The sequence below is a fragment of the Macaca fascicularis genome, chromosome 6 (assembly GCF_037993035.2).
Source record: "Macaca fascicularis isolate 582-1 chromosome 6, T2T-MFA8v1.1".
Taxonomy (NCBI): Eukaryota; Metazoa; Chordata; class Mammalia; order Primates; family Cercopithecidae; genus Macaca; species Macaca fascicularis.
Window position 1 is genome coordinate 160,971,729 of NC_088380.1, and position 18,241 is coordinate 160,989,969.

At 48.6% G+C, this 18,241-nt stretch overlaps 1 protein-coding gene across 3 annotated transcripts in view; it reads left to right on the plus strand.

Annotated features, from left to right (window-relative positions):
• Positions 1-202: 202 nt before the first annotated feature.
• Positions 203-18,241, plus strand: part of GALNT10 (polypeptide N-acetylgalactosaminyltransferase 10) — a 239,078-nt gene continuing 221,039 nt past the window's right edge. For all 3 annotated transcript variants that reach the window (XM_005558350.4, XM_073994637.1, XM_073994638.1), the window contains exon 1: positions 203-501. In XM_005558350.4, coding sequence (XP_005558407.3) covers positions 343-501 — 159 coding nt within the window. In that variant the 5' untranslated portion in view covers positions 203-342. The remainder of the gene's footprint in view (positions 502-18,241) is intronic.

Consider the following 18,241-nt stretch of genomic DNA (forward strand, 5'->3'; position numbering starts at 1 on the left):
TACCGCGCCCAGGCGGGCCGAGACGCTCCGCGAGAGGGCCGAGGCTGGTGGCGCAGAGACTCGGCGACCGACACGGGCGCTGGCGGCGCGGGGCGGGCGACTCGGCGGGGCCTGGGGGAGGCGGCGGCGGCGACGACCCCCCTGTGGCGGCGGCGCGGTGGCAGCGCCCGGCTCCCCGGCCGGCGAGCGGCGGAAGTGCCGCGGAGTTGGAGCGGGGCCGGCGCCGCGGCCGCTTCTGCTCGCTGAGCTGCTGCCGCCGCCGGGCGGACTGGCGGACGCTCGGAGCTGGGGGCGGCACGGCGCGGCGGTGCCGGCGGGGCGCGGCGGGGCTGACCGGCCCCGATGAGGCGGAAGGAGAAGCGGCTCCTGCAGGCGGTGGCGCTGGTGCTGGCGGCCCTGGTCTTCCTGCCCAACGTGGGGCTTTGGGCGCTGTACCGCGAGCGGCAGCCCGACGGCACCCCTGGGGGATCCGGGGCGGCGGTGGCGCCGGCGGCGGGACAGGTGAGTCCCCCTGTTGCTACAGGCCGGGAACACCCCCTTCCCGAATTCACTTTTAGCCTGTGGTTCCTTCCTCCACCTTCTGCTGTCTGCCGCCTCAGAGTCAGCTCCGAGACTGTAAAGCTCTTCCCATTTTCCTGATGGGAAAATTGAGTGTTGTGATTCCTCCAGGGTCCCAAGCCAGTCAGAGACTGAGTCCGAACTAGAACCCAGGACGCTATTCCTCACCACATGTTACCACCTTCTTTTCTGTCCTCGTCTGGTGTTCCTTGAGGTCTTCCAGCGGATCTCTTTTGAAGGATCCTATCTGCATCCCTGTATCCCAGGATGACTCCTGCCTTGTGCCAATAGGAATGCAGATTCTGGTTCTTGTATTTGGTGTCCAGGTCCTCTCTGCTCCCCTCCTCCCACCCCCCGACAACCCCTGCCTGCTGATCCCAGTGTTCTTTACTCAGGTCAGCCCTTTTCCTGATTTCCCGTCTGCCCAACGAGACATCCAGGCCTTCCGCCTCTCCCCATTTATTCAACAGTACCCCCGCCCCGCGCCAGCAACTCTAGCCTTTTCCTTTCTCAGATCCTGTGGATTCCTTGCAGAATGTAAAGATCACGCTCTCCTTGAAGCTTCAAGCCCCTGGGGGTGGAAAAGGGGGTAAGCTCCTGGTCCTTGAGGTACCTGCTGCCTTTGACCTTATGGGAGTCCAGAGGTGGGGCTCTGGTGGGGAGACCCCCAAAATGTCCCAGAGGCTGTTGGTGCCCAGCGTCCTGAGGATGGAACACCAGAAGCCTTCCCTGTCTCTTCTGAACTTGTCTAGTCTGGTTAGTTGTAGTGTTTACTGCAGCCAAAACTGGCATCGGAATGGTTTCTGCCTCCTTTGAACTTACCCATGTATATTTGTGTGTATGTATGCGTGCATGCATTTAGACTAGCATCTCCCTGATAGCAGAAGCTCTGTCACATCACTCCCACCCTCCCAGGAGGTGCTAGTGAGTGTATTGCTTAGACTGTTTCATATAGTGGAACATTTCAGGCTTTCTTTCGGGATTTCTCTGGTCCCATGAGAAGTGGATAATTTGTGTATCAGGGTCAGACTTGACTGATTGTTGGCTGGCCTTGACGAAAGAGGCTGGCTTTTCTGAGATTGATGGTTTTCCTTATTCTTCCCAGTATTAGGCTGCTGTCTAGGCAGTCTGGCATCTGGAGCGCAGAGGGCTCTTTGCCACAGAGCTGACCAATTTGAGCTCCGCCTGTCACTCTGTTAATTGTTGCAAAGCATCCCAGAGGGTCTCATTGATCTTTCTGGTAGAGCTTACTGTTTAGAAAGTAAGGTTTCCATCTCTTTCCTAAACCCCTGGTTCAAACCCTGACAGCTAGCTTAGACCTCGCTCCCTGATATTCTGTATCTGTGTGGGGTTTCCTTTCATGAAATCTCTTTCCTCTGTTCCTATTCAGTACCAGCATCAGAGTCAGGAGTTCCAGGGTTCTGACCTCAGCTCTACCACTAACTTAGTGTGTGTGTCCTTGATCACCTTTCATCTCCTTCTCTGAGCCTTACTTTCTTGATCTGTAAACCATGATTATTGGTCCAGCTCTAACATTCTGTGATACTGTCAGTTAATCAATGAGGAATACAATGGTCACTTCTTTTTTTCTGTCTTGAGTCCGGAGTTCCTTGTAGCATCCCTAGCTGTGGAGGCTCCATACTGGACACAGCCCCAGGTCAAGGGGGAGTGTCCTACCCTAATGCAAAACTCTCCTTTAGAATAGCTGTAGCCCATTCTAAGATAGCGCTTGACATTCTGCCTCTGCTTGGAGAAAGCCCTCGTATTTCATTTGCTATAGATGCCAAAGACGTCCTGATTTTCATTTCTATAGACCCAGATGTGTAGAGAAGGTCAAGGTTAACTGCCAGTTTGGCCTGAGCTTTCAAAGTAAATTACTCACTTGTCCAAGAGGGTATTGATGGAGTAAGGCAGCCTTTTGGGCGGGGAGAGCGGGGAGCAACAGCTGGGTGCTGCTCAGAGCCCCTAACTGAAATGGATAGACAGGCTCATCTGGGAAGATCTAGTTTTTGTTCATTTCTTTTTCTCTGGAATAGCATGAAGAGGAGGAAGAAGTGGTGAAGGGGGTTTGGGGGATTGGGGGAACTGATTATTTTTGCTTTAGAGAAAATCTCTTTGCTTCCTGGAAGCAGTAGAATGGAGCTGTTTCCCCAATGATAAGCACTTGTAGGTGCTACAGGATTCAGCATTCATCTGCTGCCTTTCAAGAACGCCCTGCCAAATTTCCACACAGCCCCTTTTTGTTTCACTCTCTCACAGATGCAGAGCACTGGGCTTGGCCCCCAGTCCCTTGTCTGAATGTCAGCTGGCCTTGAGGAAAGAGGCTGACTTCTTGGAGTGATGGCGTTCCATCCCTCATCCCAGTGTACTGGAACATACACGTAACACGCCAGGCTGCTATCTGGGAAATCTGGCATCTTGAGCATACAGAGCTTTTTCGACAGGGCTGACCAGTTCTGAGCTCAGCCTGTCATTCTTGTAATTGTTGAGAATCATCTTTGAGCGTCTCGTTGATCTTTCTGGTAGAAATAACTGCAGAGGCTCTGGAGGGAAGTCTGACAGGACTTTATCCAAATGAAAAATGTGTTCCATATGGGTTTGAAAGAAGATTCTTTGAGAGTAACATATCCACTACTTGAGTAGTCCTCTAACTCCTTGATTTCTCCACTGGATTAAAGAATATGGAGTTTCAAATTAAGAGTGTTTATCATCTGCTAGAATGAAAGTCTACATAACTGTCATGCCAACTCATCCTGGGTGTACCTCTGGAGCTGGGTGGGATAGCTGATTTATAAAGGACACATAATGCTTCCAGGATTTCAGCAGTCATCTGGTCAGACAGTTGGCTTCTTGGGAAGCTGCAAAACCAAGCAAGAAAAGCTGGTCTTGAAGCCATCTTCTTTTTAATGTATGGGTCCCTCTCATTCCAACCCCCAATCTGTTTAACATCTTGGTTTAATTCAACAGTCTGTTTCATATTCCAGGTTTGGGACAGGTTATTAAAAGCTCAAGTTAGGAAACTGAGTGCAGTCTCTCCTCATTTCTGAGCCATAATCTCTTGTTGAAAAATGGCTTCACTGGATAATAGAATGTGTGGAATAGAAATTGGTGGAATAATGGAATACCAGTGACTTTAATTTTCAAGTATCAGGATTTCTTTCTCATTGTGTTAGAGCTGAACTTCATTCTTAGAGCATCCAGAAATCAATGTTTTTTTCTCATTTTTCAGTCTTTCTGGTGGCAGAAGCCTTGCCCATCAGAAAGTTAAGTATCATAGAAATGTAGCCTTGGAATGATTTCCTTAATTTTCCACAGAAGGGCTAGTATCCTTTAGCTTGCTAATCACTCCTCTGTCTGCATACCCAGGTGAAATCTGATGCCACTAGGGAAGGGTTGTTGATTCGCCAGAACAAATCCAGCTCCCTACATTCCTTCTCTCATTCTTGGCTTGCTGTCTACCAAGGATTCCAGCTGAGGAAGGCCTGGGCACAGAGACCTGGTTTTTAGTCCTTTCTCCTGCCCTAAACTCACTCCGTGTACTCAGGAAAGAGGTTTAACCTCTCTGAGCCTTGGATTCCTCATCTGCTAAGTGAGGCTTAGATTCAGAAGGGAAAAAGCAAATGCATATTGTAATGATGCTTCCCCTCCCATGGCCAAGGCAGACATTGCTACTCAATCTTTTTGTTACTAACACCAGACTTGGGCTCAGACTGTTTCTCAGCAGGGCTACTCAAGTAGAGTTAATGACATATGGAAACTCATTAGCAATGTAGGGAATAGATACTCTGTTAGGGCTTTTCCAACTCTTACATCCTGAGGTTCTGTGAGTATGCTTGGAAGCACGTCTGAATAGTGATCGTATATATATATATATATATTTTTTTTTTTTTTTTTTTTTTTTTTGAGACGGAGTCTCAAGCTGTTGCCCAGGCTGGAGTGCAGTGGCGCGATCTCGGCTCACTGCAAGCTCCGCCTCCTGGGTTCAGGCCATTCTCCTGCCTCAGCCTCCTGAGTAGCTGGGACTACAGGCGCCCGCCACCGCGCCCGGCTAATTTTTTGTATTTTTAGTAGAGACGGGGTTTCACCGTGGTCTCGATCTCCTGACCTTGTGATCCGCCCGCCTCGGCCTCCCAAAGTGCTGGGATTACAGTCTTGAGCCACCGCGCCCGGCCAGTGATCGTATATTTAAACAGGCCTCTGTATCTAACTTGTAATGAGGCCACAACTTAAGGGTATGTTCATATTTGAATGTCTTTTCTCAGGCTGTAGTCTAAGGATGTTCAGCCTTTGATCTGTTGGTTCCAGTGACACGGTAACAGATAATGGAATCAGGAATGAAAAGCAAAAGCCCATTTAAAAGATAACCATCTAGCTTGCTAATTGTACCTTGTCCACAGTCAGCTCTTACACAGAGATGGCATCAGGTTCTCTTCACTGAATCAAAAGCACCTTGAGGCAAACCTGGCAGCTACCGGTAAGCCCCACAGCAGCGAAATGCTCCTGAAGGTGTTTGCAGCAGTTCCTGTGTTTTACATATATCTGACCCTCTGCATCCCATATATGTGTCAGAGCTGGTAAGGGAGGGCCTTGAATAAGAGTCTTGTTTCTCCAGAGAACCTCTGTCCTTACGCGCAGTGGAGTGGGGAAAGGAGGTAGCCCATATACACCTGAATTCCCGTGGCAAGAAGTGTATCGTGGCCTCCCTGCTGGAAATGTCTTAAGGTAGGAACACATCCTCCTCTAGCTCAAAGCACAAGATTTGGCACCTGGAAGACAGGATGTGTTTGCTGAATGATTGAAATGTGTCAGAGCAGGCAGGGGGCTTCAGAAGTCATCTAGTTCAATCTCCTCAATTTGTAGGTATGAAAACTGAGGCCGAGAAAAGGAGAAACAAATTAAACAAGTTCCCATAGGGAGGAATGCAGATCAGAATCCATTCTCCAAGTTCTTGTTCTATTTCACTATGAGAAATTTTTTCCCTCCATATACTGATATTTGATCCTTCTCTACCATTATTTCTTTCAGGAGCCAAGATTATCACCCCAAATTTTGGAGGCCACTGCTTAGTGAGACCGATTATCTGCTAGAACTTATCTGTTTTTTTGTAGATCTATTTTTGTTCATTTTCTTTCCAACATTTTATAGTGTTTTTGTTGTTGTTGTTGTTTTGAGATGGAGTTTTGCTCTTGTTGCCCAGGCTGGAGTGCAATGGCGCGATCTCGGCCCACCGCAACCTCCACCTCCCAGGTTCAAGCAATTCTCCTGCCTTAGCCTTCCCAAGTAGCTGGGATTATAGGCATGCACCACCAAGCCTGGCTAATTTTGTATTTTTAGTAGAGATGGCGTTTTTCTGTGTGGGTCAGGCGGGTCTCGAACTCCCGACCTCAGGCGATCCGCCCACCTCGGCCTCCCAAAGTGTTGGGATTACAGGCATGAGCCACCGCACCCGGCCTCATTTTATAGTTTCAAAAGCAACTAAATGGATTAAAATTTAAGGGGGCAAAGGGACAGGGGTAGAGGAATTAAAGGCTGTGTAGCACATGGCACCATTACTGCTATCCCTGACAGACAGAATCTGAGCCTAAGAACCACCTCAGATTGTCTATCAGTTGCAAGTAACAAAAATTAAGCCATGTGAGCTGAAATGAGTAAGGGAATATATTGGCTCCTGTGACTGTAGTTGGCTTCAGGTATGGTGTGATCTAGAGGTTTGTGGTATTGTCAGGGCTAGGTCTCCTTTCGTCTGGTTTCTGTTGGTTCTGACTTTCTCTGTGTGTTGACTTTGTTCCATTCTGAGGCTCCATGGCAGCAAAAAATGGTAGTAGCTCTTTCAGACCTCAGATCCACACCTAGATCCTAGAGGAGAGGGTCTCTCTCCTCTGGTAGCTTCTACAGAAGAGAGAGAAAACATCTTTTCTATTTATTTATTCATTTGCTTATTTATTTTTTTATTTAGAGACGGAGTCTTGCTCTGTCACCCAGGCTGGAGTGCAGTGGCACGATCTTGGCTCACTGCAAGCTCCACCTCCTGGGTCCACACCATTCTTCTGCCTCAGCCTCCTGAGCGGCCGGGACCACAGGCACCCACCACCACACCCGGCCAATTTTTTGTATTTTTAGTAGAGACAGGGTTTCACCGTGTTAGCCAGGATGGTCTCGATCTCCTGACCTCGTGATCCACCTGCCGCAGCCTCCCAAAGTGTTGGGATTACAGGCGTTAGCCACCATGCCTGGCCGAGAAAACGTCTTTTCTATAAGCTCTAGCAAGATCTCCTTAAGTCTTACTGGTCCACTTTGGATCTAATGTGCTGTCTGAACCATTCGCAGATTTCAGGAGGAGAAGCTGTATTGATTGACTTAACCTACCCTGGAGCTAGGAGTGGAGTCAGATTGCCCAGATCTAAGAAGAGCAGTTCCCCAGAGAAGCCTCTGGGTGCTGCTTTTGGGAAGAAGAGAAAGATATCTAGAGAAGAAGCCCACAAATATCCACTCCAGAGTCCTGCTGACACAGTGTTCCAGGCAGTAGTCACTCCTTGGGGATGAGATTTGGTCCTGGAGGGAAAACCCCTTTGCCACCCTGGACCCATTTTTGGGCACCGAACCTGCAGTCTGGAGGTCTGTGCTCTCATTCCAGCTCTGCCACCCCTTGGCTGAGATGATTAGCTCTGTGGGCCTTGGTTTGTTGCTGAGGAAGGCTTGGGTGCAAATGGTTGCCAACACACAGTGGAGGGTGGAGATAAAGAGCAGTTGAAAGCTGTCTTTATTGAATCTTACTTACCAGTTCTGCCGCTGCCTTCCTTTCCCCTCACAGACGTCCCAAGAAGTGTCTCCCCTGCCCCCATACACACTAAAAGTCAATTCGTTGAAAATTTCTCTCAAGCTGAAAAAGAACTTCTGTCTCTGCAGCTTCCACGTTTTTTTCTGCCTGGCCCTCTTAGCTGGAGGAGGTGGAGTGTTCATACTTTGGAAGCTAGAGGAAGCTAAACAATTCTGCTTGCTGTGGTGGGTGGGTGTGTATTTATGCGTGTGTAGCTTTCTCTCCATGTGTCTCTCTTCTCTCTCTCTCTTATCTTTGAATGGTTCCTGTTTGCTGCCCTCTGCTGAGTGTAGATAGGAGAGAAAAGAAAAAAGCAGACCTATTTTTTTCCTTCCCTTTGGCTTTAAGAGAATGTTGAGCTTCAGATGCTAAATTGTCTTCAGTTTTCTCAGGTGATGAAAGCCACAGCATAAAATGATGCTGATCCGAAGAATGATGATGATATGGTTGGTTGATAATGTTAATAGTAGTAATAGCAGTTACCATTTATTTAGCACTTACTCTGCTAGGTCCTTTACCTGTACATCTGTTAAATATTGTTGTAACCAGGTAGGAAAGGAGGAAACCGAAGCTCGAAAAGAGGCAGGTGTTTGCCCAAGGATGCACAGCCTGTAGTGGTGGAGTTGGCATTTGAACTCTGACCTAGTGCTGAGTCCTTAACCACCATACTTCCTCCATATCTGAGCAGGACAAAGGACCTGTCTTCCAGCCCTGCCCCTTAAGCCCTTCCTGCAAGCCTGGACATCTGAGCTGGCGAGAGAGACCATTGCCCTAAGACAGCCTCTTCAGTAGCCGAAGTGGAGCGCCTAAGGTCATGTGGTGGTGGTGTGTGCTGGAAGAGAAACCTCTACCTCAGCTTCCTCCTGTCTCCGTTCCTTCTGGTTTGAGGCATGTGGGGTGCATATCGTGCTCTAGCTTTGGAGCTACACTGCCTGATTCAAAACCCGAGGCTTGGGCAAGCTTGGCCTCTGTGCCTGGAATTCTTGGTCTGTAAAATGCTAGTAATGTTAACTGTAGCAGAGAGTTCTCCTGAGGGTTCAGTGAGTCACTGTGGGCAAAACCCCAAACACAATGCTTGGTGCAGAACAAGTGCTCGGTAAACCTGGTGATGCTGCTGCCTTTGTGAAGTGCCTGGCCTATGGCAGGGACTCAATTCTCTGCGGCTTCCCTTTGGCGGAGGTAGGGAGAGCTGCATAACATTGTCATTTGTCTAGAAGGTGAGCAATTTGAAGATAAGTGATTGGCCTAACAGCACAGGGTTCAGAAGACGTGGAAGAAGCCAGGTGGATGCAGTCTCTGATTATTGGGGGTGAGAAGGAAATTGTGCATGCAGAGGCTGCTCTTGGTACCCCTCTCCCTGAAACTTTGGAATGCGAAGCCGTTGTTGGGGTTGCCTTCTCAACTCCCACCCTGGGCGACAACCCAGACCTTCTGTATCCTTCTAGATTCAGCTCATAGCCTGCTGCCTCCAGGACGTGTTCTTTGGTCACTCCAGCCCCCAAAGGTCACTCAGGGGTCTTAGTCCCTTGATTTTCTCATCTGCCTACTTAGATCAGAGGCCCTTCCAGGTAGACTTCTAACATCCTTCTTCCCTGCAGCCTTGCCCCTAGACCTGACTAACCCCTGCCAGGGCCGCCCGGGTTAGCATTCTTTCCAACCAGGGCCCGGAGCCATATATATAAATCTGTCATGCAATGCTGTAATTGTTTTTAATCTGTCCAGACTGTCTGCTTCCCAAAGGCAGGAACTAAACTCTCTCGGTCACTCTTGTTTGCCTAAAATATTTGCTGAATGGCTGAGGGGGTGAGTGAGTGAGTGAGTGAATAATATGGTTGGTACTCAGTAACTGCTGGCTGAGTGCTGGAAGCTTAGCCTTAGGAATGGTTCTTCTTGAACTTCAGGATGCTTCACAATCCCTAGGGAGCCTGTTAAGGATGGTGACACCAGGATCCGTGCCCAAGGAGCATGAAGGGGCTGGTTTGGGCTTGGCCAAGGATCACATATTTAACAAATCCTACTGAGGGTCCAACAGCGAACTCCTCTCCACCCACCTAACAGGAGACAGACCTCTCTTGCCCCAGCGACCCTCTCCACTCTCCCCAGGAATGCTTCAGAACCAGCCCTTGAACCTCTGTTGCTGGGGAGTGTGTTTATCTGCAGCTTCCCAAGTTGTCAATCAGCACCCACAGGGGAGCTCTGTGGTGCTTTTAGCAGTGGCACTGTATCTGATGCAGGCAGATCAGGCTGCAGTTCAGGACAGGCATGGGAGGTGCACTTTGGAATCCCTGTCCTGTGGGCTGTGAGGATTGGCTGGGACCATAGAGCTTTGTTTTCCTTTGATGCCCACAGTCTGCTTATCTTCCAGGATGGGTGCTCTGCCTTCCTGCCATGGGCAAGGATGAGGTGCCTCTAAGTGGGTGACAGGCTGAACTAGGGGGTCTCTTGGGAAAGGTTAGTATTGTGGAGACCCTGTAAACCTCTCCCTTGTACTGGAGAGACCAGTGGAGAGAGTGTGGAGTTGGGAACCAATGTGACCTGATCCCCAGGTCCAGCTCTGCCACTTGCCAGCTCTGTTGTGCCTGACCTCTGGGGCTTCTAGTTCCTTCTCCTAAAATGAGCAAAGTCGTCACTACTTCCTAGTGTCGTGGTGATGATTAGATTAAATTACATTAAAGTTGTGAGGATCGAGGTGCAGAGCGGTCAGGTAACATATCCAGGGCCACACAGCTAGGAAGTGATGGAAACAGGATTCCAGCCCGGCTGGGATGCTTCCTTCCGCTGTCTGCGCCAGCCGCTGACTGGATGGTCTTGGGCGAGTCTGTGGGTCTGCCCCCGCTCACGGGGTCTTGAGGAGGCCTCCGTGGGAGGTTATCACTGAGAGCCCCGTGAGCCTGGTTCTTGGATTTGTTGTTGTTGGCTCCAGAAAGCTCTTTTAGCTGAATACCCAGGCAGCCGTGCCAGGGCAGGGATTATAGCGAGTCCCACGTGCCGCCTGGATGCCGCACTCGGGCAGCCTCCCAAGAGCCCAGTTCGCCGGGGTTTTGTGTGTGTGTGTGTGGGTCTCCCCTGTGAGTTACAAATGTCAGCCTCCTCTGAGAGGACGGCTGCTGAGCAGAGGGGCCGACAGGGGCTTCTGGAGAGAAGGGGGTTTCTTCGAGGGAACAGGTTGGAAACATCTGGCCGGGGTGTGTGTGTGAAAATTACTTCCTGCTGCTAAAGCACTTTGTATGTTCTCGACTGAAAACTGTTATTTTTTGCATGTTTCCTCCTGAGTATTGATCAGATCAGCTGCTGAGAGTTAAAATGTATGTGTGTGTGTGTGCCTATTTGTGAAATAACCAGTTTCTAAATTTGGTACCTAACTTCAGTGAAAAGTTACTAATTCTGTTCTTGGAGAGCCAGGGTCTGTCCTTGGGATTTGTGGTTATTTTATTAATAATAAACCTTAATGGCTGTTTCATTCAGAGAGCTTCTTTTATTAATTTCTTTGACCTTTATATATTTTTAATCACCTTACCTGTATACTTTAATGGAGGTTGCAAACTGGTGGCCTGTGGGCCAGATGCAGTCCAGAGTTATGTTTTGTGTGCCTTGAACAGTGCTGGCCCATAGATAGTTTGGTTTCTTTATTTTTAAATGTTCATATGTTACCAGTACCTAAACATGAGAATATTTCCTATTTTAAAACAATTCTATATTAATTTCTGGTTTTTTGGTTTGTTTTTGTTTTTTAAATCTGAAAGTCCTGCTGCTGAGTTCAGGTTCAAGTTTTGTAAGAATTTTCTGGATGTAGGAGCAGCTGTCTCCTCTAGACAGATCCTAGCTCTCCAGTTGGCCACCACCCCTGCTGCACTTAGTGGTCTCAAACCTGGGCACTTCACCCTTTCACACAATTGGTCGGGCTGCAGGAGACATTCGACTTTGGGAGCCCTCCTTTATGATATGCAAATTCCCATAGCCTTTTCCCAGTTCCGTGTCATGGTGGAGGCAGGGCGGGGCTTACGGTCCCCACTTCACAGATGCAAAAACTGAGGTTCAAAGAGCGTGACACAACTAGTCACAAAGCCCATAAGCTGAGGCTAATCCTTCTATCTCTAAGACTAATGTACTTTTCAGAGAAAAAAAAGTAATTACTTGGAAGTATAAGTATATAAACCTTAGGCTCTGACAGACTCACTTATGTTTATATTTAGGTGATTCCCGCTCCGTCTCAGCTCAAGAAACCATTTGCCTTGCTTCTTTCTGTTTCTAGGTATCTGAATTTCAGGTCTACCCTATCTAATAAAGTTTTGTTTTTTTTTTTAATTTTTTTTATTTTTTAAAGCCATGTCAGGGGCTGCTCTAGATTTATTAGAAATGATGTAGGTAGAGGCCGGGCATGGTGACTCATACATGTAATCTCAGCACTCTGGGAGGCCAAGGTGGGCGGATCACGAGGTCAGGAGTTTGAGACCAGCCTGGCTAACATAGTGAAACCCCATCTCTACTAAAAATACAAAAATTAGCTGAGTGTAGTGGCACACGCCTGTAATCCCAGTTACTCAGGAGGCTGAGGCAGGATAATCATTTGAAACTGGGAGGCGGAGATTGCAGTGAGCTGAGATCGCACCACTACACTCCAGCCTGGGTGACAGAGCAAGACTCCATCTTGAAGAAAAAAAAAAAAAAAAGAAATGACGTAGGTACAGAATCCACCTTGTTTCTTGCCTGTGCTTCCTGGCATGTCAGAAAACCCTAGAATGTATCTTCCTATTATTGGGGAAGTGTTAGGATCCATTAAATGAGAGTGAAGACAGCTTTCCCAGCAGAAATGGTATGTACTCCACTCCCTGGCCTGAGGGGACCTCACAGGCACCCAGGAGGTTTCTAGGAAAGAGAGAACCTGGATGAGAACAGCTTAGGTCCCCCCAGAGGCAGCTGAACATAGCCACTCATGTCTCTGAGAGTAGGGTTCACTGCCAGGGCAGGAGTGGGGGCCCCTCTGCCCGCCATTTCAAGAACCTTCCCTTGGAAGCTCCAGGTGGCTCCTGGTGCGGCAGTGGGGCATGGAGTGTGGGGCACAGCTCGGTGTGGTGACCAGGAGTTAGCTTTGTCCTTGAGCACTGGCTCCACAGCAGAAATGACGATGACCATTAGTTTATTGAGCTCTTACTGCATGCCATGCACTGTGCCCATCTCAGTTTGTCAGCACTGTAATCCCAGGGGGTGAGTGACCTTACTGTTGTCATTTTACAGATGGGAAAACTGAGGCTCAGGAAACTTAAGTCACTTCCCAGGCCTGTACAAGAAACAAGTGGTGGGACTCAAATTCAGATTTCTGACTCTCCAACTTGTACTCTTAGCTACCATGTTTTATTGACTCCTCTGGGCAAGTCTTTTAACGTCTTTTGGCCTCCATTTCCTCACCTGTACGTGGGAATGATAGCTTCTTGGCACACAAGCAGAGTCAGTTTTCCCACCCATAACTCTTCCTGCCACCCCTGCCTCGGGGCGGTTGTCAGACACTGGTGTGGTGTGAGCTGTCTTTCCCGCTAGGGTGGGGCCTCTCTGCTTGTGGGGTTGGGGTCTCCCAGCAGAGTCAGCCTGGGGTATGCCTCCCTGCTTCTCCCTTTCACAGCCCGGACCCCCCTCGCCTGCTACTCCGCACTCCCCTGGCAGCGAGAGAGGCAGCTGAGGGCTCCCGCCATCCAAGGCCTGCCAGGGAACAATGGGGCACGTTAAGAAGGCTGCCAGGTGCCAAGCCAGAGGTATTAAAGGGACATTTGATTAGTTTTAACTCTTAATTGTCAGGCTTTTGCTTTCTTTTGTTCTCTGTAGCAATTAAGCGGCGGGTTGGAGAGGAGGGTGAAGCCCTGGTGTGGGTTTCCTCCCTCTGACTTGTATGGGCTCTCTTTGACTTTGGGTGTGAATATGACTCTTTCACCTGTCTCCTATTCTCAGCGCTCTCCCCTCTCTGTCTGTGTGTGTTTCTCTGTCTCTCCTTCGACCTGCCCCCGCCCCCGCAAGCCCCATAGTCTCCATGCTGTGTGTCTCTCTCTTAGCAAATATGATGAGAAATGACACCAAAGAAGCCATAAGCCTACCACGGTGGAATCCACAATTTCAATGAATTGTATCTTTTATCATATCCAGTCTCCCACTACCTTATCCCTGCCAAATAGTTACCATCTTTGACTTGAACACCCCCAGTGATGGGGAACTCACCCCCTTTAGCTAAGCAGAGTCCTAGGTAGTCTGCTGTGGCTCAGGGGTGACCTAAGAATTTCTTAAGTACCCTCTACCCATCCCTTCAGGCACCTCTCAAACCTTTTTCTTCCCAGAAAGCCTTCCCGGATCTTTCCAGTTAGAATTAATCTGTCTCTTGGAAATGCCTACACAACTTAATTTGTACAACTGTGGTGACATGAATGTTATGGTGCTATGTATTGTCATTTCCCTAGGTGGAAGAATGTACTGTTGAAGGAGTCTTCCCAGCAGGACATCCCCTTGGATGAGGCTCCAGCTGGGAAGAAGAGATCCCAGAGCTCTCTCTTGTGAGCCTGGACTTCCTCCTCTTTCAAAAAGTTCCATTCCCAAACTTGGCCACTGTGTTTTATGTGATCTTTTTTTTTTTTTTTTTTTTTTTTTTTTTTTTGAGACGGAGTCTTGCTCTGTCGCCCAGGCTGGGGTGCAGTGGCCAGATCTCAGCTCACTGCAAGCTCCACCTCCCGGGTTTACGCCATTCTCCTGCCTCAGCCTCCTGAGTAGCTGGGACTACAGGCGCCCGCCACCTCGCCCAGCTAGTTTTTTGTATTTTTTTAGTAGAGATGGGGTTTCACCGTGTTAGCCAGGATGGTCTCGATCTCCTGACCTCGTGATCCACCCGTCTCGGCCTCCCAAAGTGCTGGGATTACAGGCTTGAGCCACCGCGCCCGGCCTATGTGATCTTTTAATCCAGAGAATATTCTACGTTTTTACAGGCCATATAGTCTCTGCCACAACTACTCAATCTGTCTTTGTAGCATGAGAGTGGCCATAGACACTACATAAACCAATGCGAGTGCTGTGTTCCAATAAAACTTTATTTGCAAAAGCAGTCAGCAAGCTGGATTGCCAGACCATGGTTTGCTGGCCCCTTTCTAGTCTTTTCATGGTCAAAGAGCCCTAGGTTTTGAGGCAGGAGCCTGACTCCTCAGGTAGGAGCCACCTTGAGTTGCTTTATGACCCTAGTTGGATCTCTGACTCAGCAGTGCCTCTGTCCTCTCCTACATAAGCTGTGTTAATTGGGAGGATGAGTTCTAAGGATCCCTCCAGTTTTTGACACTCAGTGAGGACCTGAATTCTCTGCTGGATCTGACTGCATCTCTGAAACGGATTCCAAATCCACCTATTTTCTTCCCGCTTCCCACCAGACCGTCACATCTCACCTGGATTCCTGCCACAGCCTCCTGGCTCCTCTCCCACCTCCACCCTGAAATCATAGTAGATTCTTTATGCACAGCCCAAGTGTACATTTGCAAGGGTAAATCAGAGGTTTCCGCCTTTTTCCTAAAACTCTTCAGTGGCTTCCACTGCTGCACTGAAACACAGCCCAGACCCCTGTCTCGTCTGGCCCTGCTTACCCTCCGGGGTCACTGTGTCCCCTCCTCTCAGTCACCACACTACAGCCGCATTACCCTTCTTACACATCCAGCGTCGTCCTTCTTCACGACCTTTGCACGTGGTCCTGCCTGGAATACTCTTCCCTAAGATTATGGCAGGACTGGTTCCTCCTCATCTTTTAGCTCGTGTCTCCAAAGTCACCTCCTCAGAGAGGCCTTCTGTGAACATACCATCTGAAGTACCTCTTTCTTACCTACTCTGCAACTTGATCAACTGTGAAATGTCCACATAGCAACTTAGCAGTATCTGGAGTCACCTTGTGTATTTATTTACTTATCTATTTCTCTGCTCTAGTAGATATTAGCACCTCAGTAGATACTAAGATACTACCCTCAGCCGTGAGGGTAGGGGCCTTGTGTGTCTTGTTTACTGCTGTACCTTATAGTGCTGGCATGTTACAGGTGCTCAATGAATATTTGTTGAATTAGTGAATGAATGCATGCATACCTGTGTTCCCAGATACCCTACAGATAGGACTGCTCCATGTTTCTTCTCGCCATTCCTCGTGTTTCATTTGGGCACCATTCTGTTCTTGGTGTTGTGGGAAATTGCACACTTTCACCCTAAGGGGCTGTGTTCTCATAGTGGAGGAAGAAACAGACTTCCTTCTCCCCTGTTGAGATCAGAAGGCCTCAAAAGTGTTAGCTCCCTAGGGTAACAGTCAAAGGACACTGTTTCTCTGAGATCTTTTCATCAGAAGCAGGTCCTGTCCTCAGTCCACGTGGCTTCATTGGTGGTATCTCTGGATGAGGATCCGTTTGGTTCTCTCCTTCCAGTCTTTAGAATATGAAGTAAGTAGCTTGTCTGGGATTATATTTTCCTCCTGGTCCTTAGGAGGAAAATGTAAGGGTGGACCCCTGCTTGCTTCTTTTGTGAGGCGCTTCCCTGCCATCTAGAGGGAGCGTCTTAAGGAAGAGGGCTGCTGGTCGTGACCCAGGCTTTCCCAAGGACTGCAGCTCCCAGTAAGTGGGTAAATGGGCTCGTGGGTTGAATCATGTCTCTCAAAAAGCTATGGCAAAGTCCTTACTCGCTGTACCTCAGAATATGACCTAATTTGGAAATAGGTTTGTTGCAAATGTAACCAATCAAAATGATGTCATGCTGGAATAGGGTAGGCCCTTAATCCTCTGTGACTGACTGATATCCTTATAAGAAGAGGAGAAGAGACACAGAGACAGGGAGAGGGAAGAGGGCTGTGAAAAGCTGGAGGCAGAGACTGGAGCGATGCTGCCCTAAGCCAAGGTACACCTGGGGCTACCAGAAGCTGGAAGAGGAGGAAGGAAGCATCTTCCCTAGAGGCTTTGGAGATAGGATAGCCCTGCCAATACCTTGATTTTGAATTTCAAGCCTCCAGAAGTGTGACACAATAAATTTCTGTTGTTTGAAGCCGCTCACTTTAGGTACTTTGTTATGGTAGCCCTAGGGAACTAATACATGGACCATTTTCCATTTTCTCATCAGATTGTGTTGTGTGTGTGTATGAGTGTGTCTGTATGTTATATTTGAAGGGAGATAGATAAAGCACCTTTGCAAAGGCCGGGATAATTGTCTTAATCTCTTGTAGCTACTTACGTTTCTTTTTAACTCATGGAAAAGATCCTCTCTTTCTATGGAGGATTAGCATATTACACTGCACGTATATATTCTTTAACTAAAACCACTCTGCTTATTAAGAGATCAACCTCTTTAAAAACACCTGAGCCATTAGCCTTGAATCGCAGTGAATAAACACATGGTACATACTGCCTTTCACTTAACTGTATTATCTTTGTGTTCTGAGCTCAACAATTTATTTTTGTTCTGGGTCCCCACTAAATTGATTTGGGGGATTACTATGTGATAGGTACGAGAAACAGCCGCTGCGTTGAGAGAGCTCCTGGTCTAAAAAGGGATGCAGACAAGTTCACAGGGATGCAGTGTGTCAGGCAGAGCATGATGAGTGTTGCAAGAGGAGATCAGCTGGTGCTGTGGGAAGCTGAGGGGAAGAGAGCAGCACCCTGGTTGAGTTCAGGAAGGACTTCTGAAAGGTGCTGATTTTTAAGATGGTCCTGAAGAAGGTTAAAGCTTTAGCAAAGTGTACATGGTAGGATTGGGGTCTCTCAGGTGGCAGGAAGTGGGGAGCCTGTTTCAACAACAGCGAGTAAGGCAGATGCACTGAAACTTCACATGTCAGTTAGAAAGTAGCTGGAAAAGTGGGTGAGGACCAGGTCACAGGGTCCCTGATTGCTAGGCCAGGGAGGCTGGCCTGCAGGAGGCAAGGAAGCCATGGATAGTTTTTGAGCAGAGGATGACTTGATCAGGGGTAGGCCTCAAAAAGGCAACTCTGGCAATGCAGGAGCCACAGGAGGCAGGGAGAGCAGTTTGGAGGCTATTGGGGTGGAGAGAGAACGAATCCCTTCATTCATCCACTGTACCTTTCTGTGGCCCAGATGCTGTGCTAGGTTCTGAGGCCACCAAGATGTGTAACGTGTAGCCTTTGAGCTTAAGGAATGCATTACTACTGTTGCAGACTGTTTTTGTCAGGCACAATGTTAAGCACTTTGCATACATTATCATCTTTGATTCTCGCAGCAACCCAATAACATACTCACTCTATCCCCATTTTATGGATGAAGGCATTAAGTATCAGGGAGAGGAACTGTTTTACCCAAGGTCATACAGCTGGTCACTGGTGGGGCTGTGACTGGCCTACAGGTTTCTGGGCCTTAACCGCTTCTCTGGACTCCACACACTATAAACAGGTCAAGTCAGAGTACAATGAGATCTTTCTTGGTAGCTGTAGGTACAGGGTTCTATGTGAGCACATAGGAGAGCCAGTGAACTCGGATGGGCAGGATGGGTAAGCAGAAAAGGCTCCCTGAAGGAGGGAATCCTGACCTAAGTCTTTTAAGGGCAGTGGGATGGTTTAGCCAGGCAGAGAAATGGCTGGGCATGGGGTGGATAGTGAAGGGATTCCAGGTAGAGGGGATAGCACAGTCAGAAGTCCAGAGTTGGGAAAACAGCATAGGGTGTGCAGGGTCTCCTAAGCTCATTATTCCTGGCCCCAGGAGTGGGGCTGGGAGAGGCTAAAACACAGGGAGGGCCAGGTCATGAGCTACACTCCATCCTCCAGTTCCCAGGAGCATGAAGGGTGTTGGGCAGAGAAGTTGAGTGACCAGATTTGCTTTCGTATGGGTCCTGGCGTTCAATAGTTGAAAGAGATCGGGAGGCCATGTTGTCAACCAC